Raw genomic sequence first — 13,431 nt, 5'->3', positions numbered from 1 at the left:
TGCCCTACATATACGAGGACCAGGGGACACACTATGACATTCTGGGCTTGACTTGTACTGGTGGTTTTGGGTTTAACGGTTCTTATAATGTTGATGTAACAATAAAAAAGTTAAAAAAGAAAAGAAAAAAAAATGAATAAGAACGGAGGTGGGGCAACAGAAAGTGTTATCAATACTTCCAATGGTTGTACATCTGTCTACTGCTCCGAACACATTGTAAATGAATGATGACTTTATAACAATAAAGAAATTTGCAAAAAATAAATAATTACCAAACACTTACCTGCTGCATGCCCCCTCGGTGTTCCCCATTGCCTCTGTGCTTCTCTGCTTCCTCTCTCCCCACCCAATCCCAGACGCTTCTCTCATGCTGTTACCCAACATGAGAGAAGTTCCTGAATTGGTCTGAGTGGGCTGAAATGCCACTCAGCTGGGGAGTGGGAGCCTTCACTGGTTCTTCACCCGAGCTGTGCAACACAGCCGTGTGGAGAGTTCTAAGTGAGCATCTTGGTTGGCTAGTCTAGGAAGGCCGTCCAAACTGACATGCACACTTAGAGCACACTACTTCTCTTCCCCTGATGGCCCTTCCCACTCTACACTCAGCAGACTGGCCGAGGAGGAAGCAAAAAATAAAATTATAATACAATATTTGTATAATCATTTTATTTTTCGCCTTTCAGCAACGCGGTGACGCTCCTCGGCCACAGGGGAGTGGCCGTTCCTGATTTTCAGAATTGTGACTTAAAATCCAACTTTACCATAAAAGAGGATTTTAACTTACAATTCCTTAGACACTGAACATAAAATTTCTACCTTCTCCAAAACAAAAGTTATCACTTATTAAATGTGATAAGGTAATCCAGTGTTATCAAATGGTAGAGGTAGGCCTCACAGTAGTGAAAAACAAATTTGTGAGTTTCTCACTACCAGAACATGTAAAACCAAGAAGTTCATGTCCAACATTTTTAAAAACAATGCACCTTGCCTTGTGTGCTGTTTAAGGCCTGCCTTAGGAGTGACTTATATGTATTAAAAATACGTTTTACACCTGGCCAATGGTTTATTTTACTAGGTTGAAATGGCAGTTTAAAACTGCCCTGGGGCTGCAGTGGCAGGCCTGGGATATGTTTTAAGGGGCTACTTAAGTGGGTGGTACAATAAGTGCTATAGGCCTGCTGGTAAAATGTATTTTATCAGCCATGGATATATGGTTTACCACCTTAACTTGTAAGTAAATTAAACATTCCAGTTAGGTGTAAGCCAATTTAACCATGTTTTAGAGAGTGAGCACAAGCACTTTAGCACTGGTTAGCCCAAGCACAATCCTAAGTTCAACAAAAATGAATTCAGCAAAACAGGAGGGAAGACAATAAAAGGCTTAGGAGTAATCCAACATTACCCCTCTCCAACCAAAAGCCAGGGTAAAGTAATCAATACCTGGATTGGCTTCCCTTCTTAGGCACTTACTGCTGAGGCCTGTGCCAGTTCTGGGACCCCCTGAATTCAGTTGAATACCTCTGTCTACAGTCTCCGGAGCCACTGAACTGACCTGTGGGAAACCCTTCTCCTCACTTGTCATTTGTGGGCCTTATCTGTGAAGCACCTAACCTTAATTTGCTCACAGATGCATCCCAGTAGGCAAACAGTATCACCATGGCCAACAACGTGATGTGGCCCATTCCAATCCTTGGATCAGACTTCTTTCCCTCAACCCAAAGAAAGCTCTGCCCATAAGGACAGAAGCCAACAGAGGCCACTGATAACTGTCAGTGTCAAGAGACAGGCCCCAGGCCATCCGGAGTTCTCTGACAGCTGAGTTATTTCAGGCTGGGGGCCAACAGCCATCAGTGTTAGCCCCCCCCTCTTTCACTCCCCTTACCACCAGACCAGGGGTGGTAGCCTGAGACTGCTTCTCCAACCCACGGTCTGTTACCTGAGGCTTGTCAGGGGTCAGAGGTGAGCCCTTCCTCCTCTTGCTTCTGGGCCTCTGTAGCCTCTGTTTGTGAGTGGTACCCCTAGAAACCTAAGTTTTCAAAGTGCCATGTGTGGCTGTGTCTCCCAGCTCCTCTAACACCAGTGGCAACTCATTTCTCAGAGTGCAGTCATTGGACACCTGGTGACTAAATGTGAGCCCCCTCTTGGTTACTTTCCCACCCCACTTGAGGGACACCAGAGCCCTGGGGTGGAAAATGTTCTGCCCCTGGCCCTGAGTTAACCTTCACACCTGTCTGGTGTACTGCTCTGGGGAAACAAGCCTTTCCACCATCATGGTCTGGCTAGCCTCGGTGTCCTTCAGAGCAATGACAGGGATCCCATTCACTTTGACCTGATGGAAGTGACGACTCCCACCCTCAGGGATCACAAGCTCACCCTCTGAGTCTATTTCCTAACTAAGGGAGATAAGAGCATATTCTACCAGCCCCCCATGGGGACTACTTACCCCTAAGGTTGCATTGGCCTCCCCATAGAAGTCCCTCCATTGGGTGATTTCTTATCTAGTCGTACAAGACTGATTGACAGTCAACAGGTTCAGGCTGACCACCATGGAGTACGGGCCGGATACAGGGACTGGGTTAGTCCCACTTAAAGAGTTACCTGCAAAGCCCAGCCCCAAAAGTTCAGTTCATGGTGGAGGAGGATGCAAGTATCAGGGAGAGCGTCCCAAATGGTCGTCGAAGTAGCACATAGTGCAGGCCGGGTATTGCAGATGGTCATCCTCTTGGCGGTCACTGTGAGCTGTTGATGCTGTAGTACAAAGTGTAAATCTCAAGCTGCCGGGCACTGTTGGCAGTCCTGTGGCGTGCAGAGTCGGATTTATCGGAACTTTGCATTGTCAGGTGGCGCAGGTGGCAAGATCTTGACACGAACAGGCCCGTTTGCGGGAACCAAAAACATCAGGATTCTTCCTTATCTTGAGAGGAGAGCTAAACTGATGCCACACCAAGGGTCCAGAACCTGAGGGATACCCCCTGGGTATCAGGACCTCACTGTAGCAGAGGGCAGCAGGGCAGCTCTGCAATGGCAGGAAGCCTCTGGAGCTTGTTATGTCCCTGTAGCTCAGAACAGGAGGTCAGTCAGCTGACCTTTGGAGTCACTTCAGCATGGCATAAAGGCTGCAGGTACATTTGTCCTCAGCATTCAGAGCAGCAGGCAGCAGAGTAGCAAGGCAACAGAGGGACAGTCCTTCTGGCAGCATAAATAGTACAGCAGTCCTTCTTCTGTAGTATCCACAGGTCTAGGGGTATACATAAGAGTGGTTCAGATGGTCCTATTTTTATACGTGGTGCCTTCTTTGAAGTAGGAGAAGTTTCCAGAGCATTCCCTTTGAGTTTCTTTAAGTTTCATGCCTGTGCTTGCTCCAAGCTGGCTGCATGAACTATGCAGTGGTGAAAAGTCTTTTTTGTGAAGACAGGGCACAGCCTATCCTGCCTCTTGATGTCACATCCAGGCACACCTTATCCCTTTATTGTGTGGCCGTCTGGGATTAATAAACAAAGTCTAACTGCATCGATACATGTGACCCAGGAGCAGGCTACAGCCACCAGATAGTGCAGGAAAAGGCCAACATTCTAAAAGTGTCATTTTCAAAATTGTAACTTAAAATCTGACGTTGCCATTAAAGAGGATTTTTAATTACAGTTTCTCAGACACCAAACTCGACATTTCTTATTGATCCCAAATGAAAGTTAGCACTAACTATCATGCTCCTAATTGTTGAAACAAAGATCATCTCAACCCACACATGCCCAAGCAATCCTTCACCAAACAGCCAGACTAGAGGTTGATGATGATGTTGAAATGGTGGCAGAATTGTGCAGAGTGGAAATGGCACGAGGGTCAATGGTCACAGATTAACCGTCTTTATTATTATTATGTGTGCAACAACGTGAAGACGGCCCTAGGACACAAGGTGTATATTCCTACACTGGGACAATTGATTCTTAAAAGTTCAAATCAGTGTCTTGACGTATCTGCATTTGGCAATGGTGCTGCAGCTGAAGACTGAAATGTAAGTCATTTAGGCCCTCATTACAACCCTGGCGGTCAAAGACCGCCAGGTCTGTTTTGGCGATTGCACCGCCAACAGGCTGGCGATGCAATCTTGCCTATTTCGACCACGGTTTTCCGCCACGGTGGTCCCGGCGGATGTAATCTGTCAGGGGATTACGAGTCCCTTTCCCACCAGCCTTTCCATGGCGGTAGGAACCGCCATGGAAAGGCTGGCGGGAAGGGGCGTCGCGGGCCCCTGGGGGCCCCTGCACTGGCCATGCACTTGGCATGGGCAGTGCAGGGGCCCCCAGGCACAGCCCCACACTGCTTTTCACTGTCTGCAGAGCAGACAGTGAAAAGCACGACGGGTGCAGCTACACCCGTCGCACAACCGCAACACCGCTGACTCCATTTTGAGCCGGCTCCCATGTTTCGCCCGCCGGCCCATCGGGGATGTCAGAATCGGCACGGTGGTTACAACTTGGCAGGCGGTGGTTGCCGCCCGCCAGTGTTGTAATGAGGGCCTTAGTCTTTGTAAATAGTTGATAATTTGGTGGCTTGCTCCAAGTATTGTCTTGCTTGTCGCTAAATGATGAATGATGGTAATTCAAATAATGACAGACACAAAGTGATGTGAAACAATATATTCAGAAAGTGGTACAACAGAGCCGCAGTGACCACTATACAGATCTGCTGGTATCATCCAACTGAACTCTGCTCCAGCGTTCAAATCTCTCACATGCAAGAGCATTCTACACTCCTTCCAAAGTCATGCGCTAACAAAAGAATAAAACCCGGGACACACATTACATACTACAGATAACTTAATAGTGTTGGTTTTCAGACCGCATATAATTTGAGATGGCTCTAGAATTTAGAAATTAAAAGAGGAAATTGATTTTAAGGTGGAGGTTACTCATACTCCTAAACATGGGTTAAAAGGACACTTTTTACAAAATAATCAAAAAGGCTGTCTTTTCACTGATGCAACATTTTCAAGCCTGGACTTGGTGTTTCAATCTATAATTCTTTCATTATGTGAGTGAGGGCAGTGCAAAGAAGCACTGTATACCAGACAGTATTCTCACCTTATCTTAGGTGAATCCTGATGTATGAGGCTTGTTTAATTTGTTTATTCTTTAAAAAGAAATAAAAGAAAGCTCTAAGTACTGACTTCATTATCCCTGCCTTAAAAGGATCTTGGAATTAAAGAATATGAAACTTTAAGTTAACATGATTTGTGTCATGACATGTGGAGTGGAGGACCAAGCATGCTTGGTCTCCATATATTGAGTATCGGTCTATTTTCCAGAACAATTCATAAACAAGTTTGTTCTGTTTTCACAAGTTTTAAATGGGTAATCTGATTTGAATATTCTTACATATAACACATTTGTGATAACGCTCAGACAGGTGTAAATGGAAGACAAATGTATTTAAGCAGTATATTGTTAAGTAAAGCAGGACACATTTTGGGGGTGATTCTCACCCTGGCGGGCGGCGGATGCCGCCCGCCAGAGTTCCCCCCTCCAAAATACCGCTCCGCGGTCGAAAGACCGCTGAGGGTATTTTGGGATTTGCACTGGGCTGGCGGGCGACCGCCGAAAGGCCGCCCGCCAGCCCAGTGCAAATCATCCTTCCCACGTGGACGCCGGCTCAGAATTGAGCCGGCGGAGTGGGAAGGTGCGACGGGTGCAGTGGCACCCGTCGCGTATTTCAGTGTCTGCAAGGCAGACACTGAAATACAAAGTGGGGCCCTCTTACGGGGGCCCCACGACACCCCATACCGCCATCCTGTTCCTGGCGGGCGAACCGCCAGGAACAGGATGGCGGTATGGGGTGTCAGAATCCCCCATGGCGGCGCAGCAAGCTGCGCCGCCATGGGGGATTCCCAGGGCAGCGGAAAACCGGCGGGAGACCGCCGGTTTTCTCTTTCTGGCCGCGGCTGAACCGCCGCGGTCAGAATACCCTGTGGAGCACCGCCAGCCTGTTGGCGGTGCTCCCTCCAACCCTGGCCCCGGCGGTCCATGACCGCCGGGGTCAGAATGACCCCCTTTGTGTTCTCTGATAGGGAGCACATTTGTTTCTATACATCTTTAAGTTAACAATTAGAAAATGGGTGTGACAATAAGAATTGATCTATGTAAGTTTGTGAAGTGTTGATTTGGCAATCCTTCTTGTTATTTCAACAGATCAAAATCAGTGATTTTACATACTTTGAAGAGGAAGGCGGCATTTTTCGTGCAAGGCAAAATGATGGTACGCAATACTTTTCACTTGTTTTCCTACATTGTATATCCTGAATGCCCAGTAATTATATATGGTACATGTTAATATTGAGGCCAAGTTATTGTCTTTTATAGGATGCTTAACATTCACCTGTTTCCTGATGATGATCCAGGCTGTAGGATTGTCCTTTACAGCATATTTCAGAACACTGTTTTGTAGTATTATCTTTATTTGCCTCTATTTTAACTATCCTTGATGCACCTTTTAGTTACTTTTGGAAGCATCAAAAGGAACCCCTACATGTCGAGTTGTCCATACTCAAAAAAGTGTTACTGTTATTTATATCAGGACATCAGAAAATCAGACTGCCTTACAAATAACTGTCTTTTCTTTTTAAAATTAGAATGTATTCTATAATAAAGTCTGTAAATAGCATCTCCCCCAGTATTTTAGCAAAATATATTTATCTTGTTGTTCATACAGTTCTGAAATTAAAAATATATTTGGATTTGTATATAAAATGCTGATATTGAACAAAAACTACCATTGCAATAAAGTAAAATCACAAGGTTTGATATCAGAATATTGTGGCCCAAATATCGTTGGACAATAATAATAGATCTTAAATATTGTTTGAACTCATCACCTCAGTCAATAATAGAAAATCTATTCTCAGTGGAGTGATATTTGTGCAAACTATATTTAAGCTGTGATATTTATGTAAGGCAGCATTTTTGTTATTGGTATTCAGGCATACAACCAAATCACAACATTTCTGTGTCTTTCTATCGATTAGCATTTAAAGAAACAACGGGTCTCCTTTTAATTAATTTACTAGATTGCCTTTAAAAATTATATATTTCCTTGCAAGACCGGAGGCTTTCATTATGCATTATTCCTTTAATGCCACTCCATGCAGCACTTGAAAGAAGTTAACATTACAAAAGAAACATTCCAGAACACAACATTCAATACATATAAGAAGTCCATGTAGCTAGTAATCTGCTTATCTTTTTAAATGATGCTCTTTGCAGATAAGTACCCTGTTATATTTCATTATATTTATCTGTTTATATTTGCTCATGATTGTTATATTGTGTTTTTTTTCTTAAAGATTACTTAGTCAAGCAGCTTCCAATTTATGGAACTCATTTAGGGACGATCGTTAGATCTTATCTTATTTCTTTATTTGTTTATTTAGTTGTTGAATTAGTTGTTTAGTAATTGCTTTGGCGATCATCTTCTCTTGATTATTCCTAGCTCAGGTTGTGCCCTAACTTAGGCCTACACTTAAGTCCTTGGGCATAAAAACACATAGCAGAGCGCCCCCGCTCCGGCCTCCTGGGAATCCGATCCCAAGCAGTCTATGCCTACAGGTCTGTGGCAGTGTGGATCTGTGCAGTGCAGCGATCAGGTGTTTTCTTGTGGGTGCTTGAAGTAGGCCACATCCAACAGATGTGTCCTTTCAGGTAATGATGCATTATAGCACACCACCATCTTTGTTTGGGCCTTTAACAGGGTATTATCTAGCATCTGGCGGCTGACAGGGGACATTGTAATGCATCATGTTGACTGTTGATAGTTACAGTGTCCCCGCAATCAGCTGTTCACATAGATTGACTTTTTATTGAGGATCTCGTACTTTAAGTACCTTAGGGTCCTTTTGCCTCAGCTTTTCCAAGCTATTACTGCTCTCTCCTTTTTCATTTATATTTAAGTATCTTAGAGTCTTTTTCCCCAGCTATTACTGGTGTCTCCCTTTGTATTTATATGTATTTACTGTCCCTCATTAGAATACCCTGTTTGATCAGGAAGGAGAGCACTCAGAGATTTCCTAGGGGAAAATTAATGAAGAGCTGATTTACATGATAAGGTAAGTCTTACCACTAATTTAGACCCAGAGCTCAAAACCTTTGTTTTGGAGCTGCGTAGAGACCCAAGGAAGGGGCTTGAGAGGTCCCTTCTGCCATGCCAGGACCACCTCCTTTATGTGGTTGGACGCCTGGCGAGAATAAGTGACATGGTGGAGGAGCTACACGTCAACGAACTCCTGTTGTATATAGATCTACTCAGCGGATGGAGCCAAAGTGCCATGGTCTTCCTCTGGAATGTGAACACCGGTCTTAATGCCAAGAGGCATAGAGTTGTGCTAATTAAAATAAATATGAAGCTCAGAGATCTTGTGGAGAAAGAGCCTTCTGAAAATCCCAAAGGTCTTCTCTTTGGCAAGGACATGATAAAACCCTGAGCAAGTATGTTGCAACATTCACAACCCTCAACAGGGTGCAGTCTAATATGCACGAACTCTTTAGCCCAAGTGCCGACAGAAAGGGACTTTCTGCAAGCCATGCATCACAGAGGTCCCACTTCACGAGTTACAGATAGCCAAGAGGCCACGGCATAGGATACCAATCCGGAACCTCCTACTCCCAAAAAGGACGTGCCCTTCATAGAAGAGGAACATGTCACGTGGTCAAGGCTCGATCAGATTTCAGGGTGAGTGCTACAATTTTACCTTCTTCCCTGAGAAGAGTGGGAGGACACCTCAGACTGGGAAACAATTACACAAGATCCTTGGTTTTTTTAATCCATCCAGAGGTTCAAAAAAGATTTTTGGAAAGAGCCCTTTCAGTCAGTTTCCCTAAGAGAGTTGAGCTTGACCACTATGCATCAGCAAATTGTAGCGTAAGAGGTAAAATCCTTATTACAGAAAGAAGCCATTCTACAGGCCCTATTTGAGCACAGAGTTTTTGTAAGTACATTGTTCCTAGTGGGAGAAGAAAGGCAAAGGGTGGAGGCCTGTGGTAAACCTAAGAGATCTGAACAAGTTCCTAGTCTACAGGCATTTCAAGCTGGAGGGGCTCCATCTTTTACGGCGCATGTTGCTAAAGGAGGAGTGGCTAGCAAAATGAGATCTGAAAGATGCCCACTTTACTATTCCAATGGCCAGGAAGTATCTACCTTACCCCCAATTCCCTTGGCAGGGACTTCTTTATCAATTCTGTTAGCTTCCTGTCGGCACCATAGTGTTTTACCAAGGTAATGAGAGCTGTACCATCTTACTTCAGGGCGAGCGTTATATGAATGGTCATTTATTTGGACAACAGTCTTATTATGTCCCAATGCCAAGTGCAGATTCTGAAAGACTCGCACATGGCCATGTCCCTTTTTGAGAGTTTGGGTTTCATTGTAAACAGGGAGAAATTAGTTCTTCAGGTCACCCGAGTTCTTGTGTTTCACAATAGACTGTGAAAGTGGTTCTGCTATTGCCCCTAAAGAGATTGCCATAATTTGGAAAGAATAAAAATTTGTTCTCAAATGAGAATATATTACACTGAGGGAACTAGCCAGGCTTCTAGGTCTTCTGTCTTCGTCTATTCAGCTGATCTTTCTGGGCCCTTTACATTATCGGACTTTGCAGAGGGTAAAAGCAGTGCCCTTCGGGAGGATTGTGATATGGAGACCAGGTGCTTCTAGATAGGGAGATCAGATTAGAGTTATCTTGGTGGTTGGAAAATTTGGAAGCTTGGAATGGCAGGGCAATTTTTGGTGCTCACCAGACTTCATTTTGGAGTCGGATACAACTTTAACTAGTTGGTGTGCATGGTTGGGTGCTCAGGATACTGGTGGCTTGTGGTCACATGCAGAGAGGTTGCATCACATACATTATTTAATTTAAAGTTGACAGCAGGTCTTTATGCTTTTATGAGTTTCAAAGACTGTTTGCATAGCAGAGCAGTTTTGCTAAAAATGGACACTGTTTCTGCAGTAGAGTATATAAATCGCTTAGGTAGAACAGGATCCTTAGACCTATGAGAATTAGGAAAGAAACTTTGGTTGTTTTGTTCGGAACACAAGATCAGCCTAAAAGCAGACTATTTGCCTGGGAATGCAAATGTTACTGCAGACTGGAATTCAAGGATTCTACAAAATATCTGTGACTGGAAGCTGAACAGACATTGTTTCAGAAGACTGTCTCAGACTTGGGACCAACTGGAGTTAGATCTGTTTGTGAGCAGGCTGATGTTTCAACGTAGGAGATATTACAGTTGGATGCCAGACCCCGGTGCTCTAGCAGTGAATGCGTTCCTTCAAACTTGGAAAGTTACCAACGCTTACGTGTTCCCTCCTTTCACTATGATTCATTGAGTTCTTAAGAAGGTCAGGCAGGAGAGGTGCTCACTTGCTCTAATAACTCAGTTGTGGGTCTCACAGGCATGGTTTCTAATGACCGTGGAGCTAGATTGTTACATTCCCCTTTTTTCTTTCTGTCTTGCTAAGCCTATTTACAAAACGTAGATGGAGAGGAACATTCTCTGGTTTTGACAGGTACTTTGAGCCTTCTTGCTTGGAGAGTATCAGGAGATCTAGAGAAATGTCAGGCATCTCGGTAAGAGCTGAGGAACTCCTAGAGGAGTCCTGGGCTTCAGTTACCCACAGCATATATAGAGAAATTTGGAAGACATGGGCACATCGGAGATTGGAAAGGGACTTGGATCCTATTGATGGAAGTGCCTATAGTGGAAGTAGTTAACTTTCTTGTAGAGCAGTTTGACAAGGGCCTTAGCTATAAAACGATAAACTTCCATAGGTCCGCGATCTATGCAGGGCATAGTCTGGTCAACGGCAGGACTGTAGGAAAAAATGTTTTGGTTTGCAGAGTGCTAAAAAGTATTAGGTTGAGGAGACCACCTTGACCTAGGTATGATACTCAATAGGACGCTAATTTAGTCCTCTCTATGTTTTCATCTTGGCCGGGTAATAGGTGTATGGATCTGAAAAGACTTTCTATGACGTTGGCCTCTCTACTTTGCCTATTATCTTGTCAATGAGTATTGGACGTTGAAGCTTTGAAGGATAATAACAGTGTTTACAATGCCTTTAGGGTTATCTTTGAGGTTACTAGAAGAAAGAAAACTGTCAGACACCATTTTAATCCAAATTTTGATTCTTGCAAAAAGCTTTGTGCGGTGCATTTTATGATAGACTTGAACTCCAGAATGAGTGAACTTTGCCCTAATGGTACTGGCTGGCTCTTGATTTCCTTTGTAAAACCCTTCAAAGCGGTTTTCCACGGCTACGATTGCTAGATGGGTGAAATGGACTATGCAACGAACTGGTGTTGATATACATAAATTTCAAGCTTACTCTGTGAGGGGTGCAATGTCTAGCCAGTCCTTTTTTAAAGGCGGCAGACTGGAGGATATTTTAAGAGCAGTGGACTGGTCTAATTCCTCCACTTTTGCCAAACTTTACTGTAAGCCAGTTGAGCACGTGTGATGTGGTGTTGAAGGGCTACCAGCATGTGCAATGGTAGCCTGCAGTCTTGTAATGAAATAACGATTCTCCAAATTAAATGGCAAGAGAATCTGAATTTCATTAAAGACACGGAGGCTAACATCATCCCACCCTCCCATCCTGTGTAGTGGATATATATTAAAACACATAAAAGAAAAGAAAAGGGAGGGCGAATGAAGGATATTATTCTAGTTTTAAGATGCAATTCTTGTTGTCCTTGTAATTTAGTTTTGCATTAACTAGAGTTTTTAATGCTTTACCTTTTTTCGTTCTAGAGAATAACCAAAAGTTTGTCTAATATAAGATCTGTTTGTCTGTTGTTTTTCATTTGCAGAGGATTCCTTGTCTACATCCATTCTAATGGGAGGAACCAATTTGGCATTTAAAAGAAGCAGATTACTAGCTGCATGGACTTCTTATATATTTATATACATAGAGCACTCTATATAGGGCTCTGTTCTGTAATGTTCTTCAACTTCTTTCAAGTGCTGAGTGGAGTGTCATTAAAGGAAGCATAATGTTAGTCTATGTGTCTTTAATGAAATTCAGATTCTCTTGGCATTTAATTTGAAGAATCGCTATTTCACAAAGTAATACATAACCTTAATTATATATGTAAAAATATTCTATTTGCGAAGTCGTAGGTCTTTGTAGAAAATGATTACATAACAATCCCTTGACTGCATATCCGCGTACCATGTGCAAAGAGTTCCATCACTAGGCATAAATACTGAATGTGCCCCTCTTCCAGCCAATCAACGCAATTTTGGGACTATCTTACTGTAAGATTTGTAACCGATGTTTCTTGCAGTAGAGTCCTCATTTTATAATCCCCCATGGTCCCACACTGGAATTGGTACATTTAAAAAAAAGTAATAGCTCTATTCTTAAACTCAGTGGTGCAATTGCGACTCATTATGCAGACCTACGCGATTCTTTTGGAACCACAGACGCTGCTCACTAATGTAAGATTGGTGTCCATGATTCAGTATTTAACAGAAAGGAGCATTGGGAGCTCCCTCTGTTATTTTAATGGATTTTCACCACACTTCTTCTGCATACCATATTTGAATACAAAACATTAGACCATTGTAAGATGGGGCTTCTTTAGAACTTCTTTCACTTTGTTTACAGAGAGCCCAACAAATAACTGATCATTCTTCCTCAGTTTCTTCAGTTCCGTCAGTGTAGTGACTCTTTTCGGATTAAGTTTGTGTACGTACTACTCATTATTGGATGGATAAGGAAGGAGAAAAGGTGAAGCAAGCGCATATTCTAAGCAAGATGAAACAGTGATACGAAATCTGGAAAGAAAGACTGTTGAATTCTCGACCACCTTTGTCAGGCAAAACATAATATATAAGAAGTTTTATTGATCTAGAGATATTGTCACTGAATCTGATTGATTGAGCTAAGGTTGTAGCAGTGTTTTTGCTATCTATCAGGAAGCTATGCTCTTTACAGACTGTTAGAAATTGGGTCTCTAGTCCGCAGAGGTATGCACCCTGTTTAAGTAGGGACTGCAATCCTAGTCAGGGTAAGTCACATACAGTAATACGACATCTGGAAAGAAAGACAACACATTAAAGCATTGCAAGATGGGACTTGTTTAGAACTTCTTTCACTTTGTTTACAGAGAGCCCATCAAATAACTTATCATCCTTCCTCAATTTCTTTAGTTCAATTAGTGTAGCAACTCGTTTTGGATTAAGTTTGTGTACATACTACTCATTATTGTATGGATAAGGAAGGAGAAAAGGTGAAGCAAGCACATATTCTAAGCAAGATGAAACAGTGATATGTAATCTGGAAAGAAAGACTGTTGAATTCTCGACCACCTTTGTCAGGCAAAACAAACAATAAGAGGGTTTATTAATCCAGAGATACTGTCACTAAAGGGGTTATTCTAACTTT

General features: G+C 43.1%; 1 protein-coding gene across 3 annotated transcripts in view; it reads left to right on the top strand.

Moving 5' to 3' along the window:
- PREPL (prolyl endopeptidase like) overlaps positions 1 to 13,431 on the top strand; it is a 419,271-nt gene that overhangs the window by 113,020 nt on the left and 292,820 nt on the right. For all 3 annotated transcript variants that reach the window (XM_069234002.1, XM_069234004.1, XM_069234003.1), the window contains one exon: positions 6,183 to 6,249. In XM_069234002.1, the coding sequence (XP_069090103.1) occupies positions 6,183 to 6,249 (67 nt within the window). The remainder of the gene's footprint in view (positions 1 to 6,182; positions 6,250 to 13,431) is intronic.

This window comes from Pleurodeles waltl, chromosome 5 (genome assembly GCF_031143425.1).
Source record: "Pleurodeles waltl isolate 20211129_DDA chromosome 5, aPleWal1.hap1.20221129, whole genome shotgun sequence".
Lineage (NCBI taxonomy): Eukaryota > Metazoa > Chordata > Amphibia > Caudata > Salamandridae > Pleurodeles > Pleurodeles waltl.
Note: the sequence above shows the minus strand (reverse complement) of the source record. Positions and strands in the feature narration are given on the sequence as shown.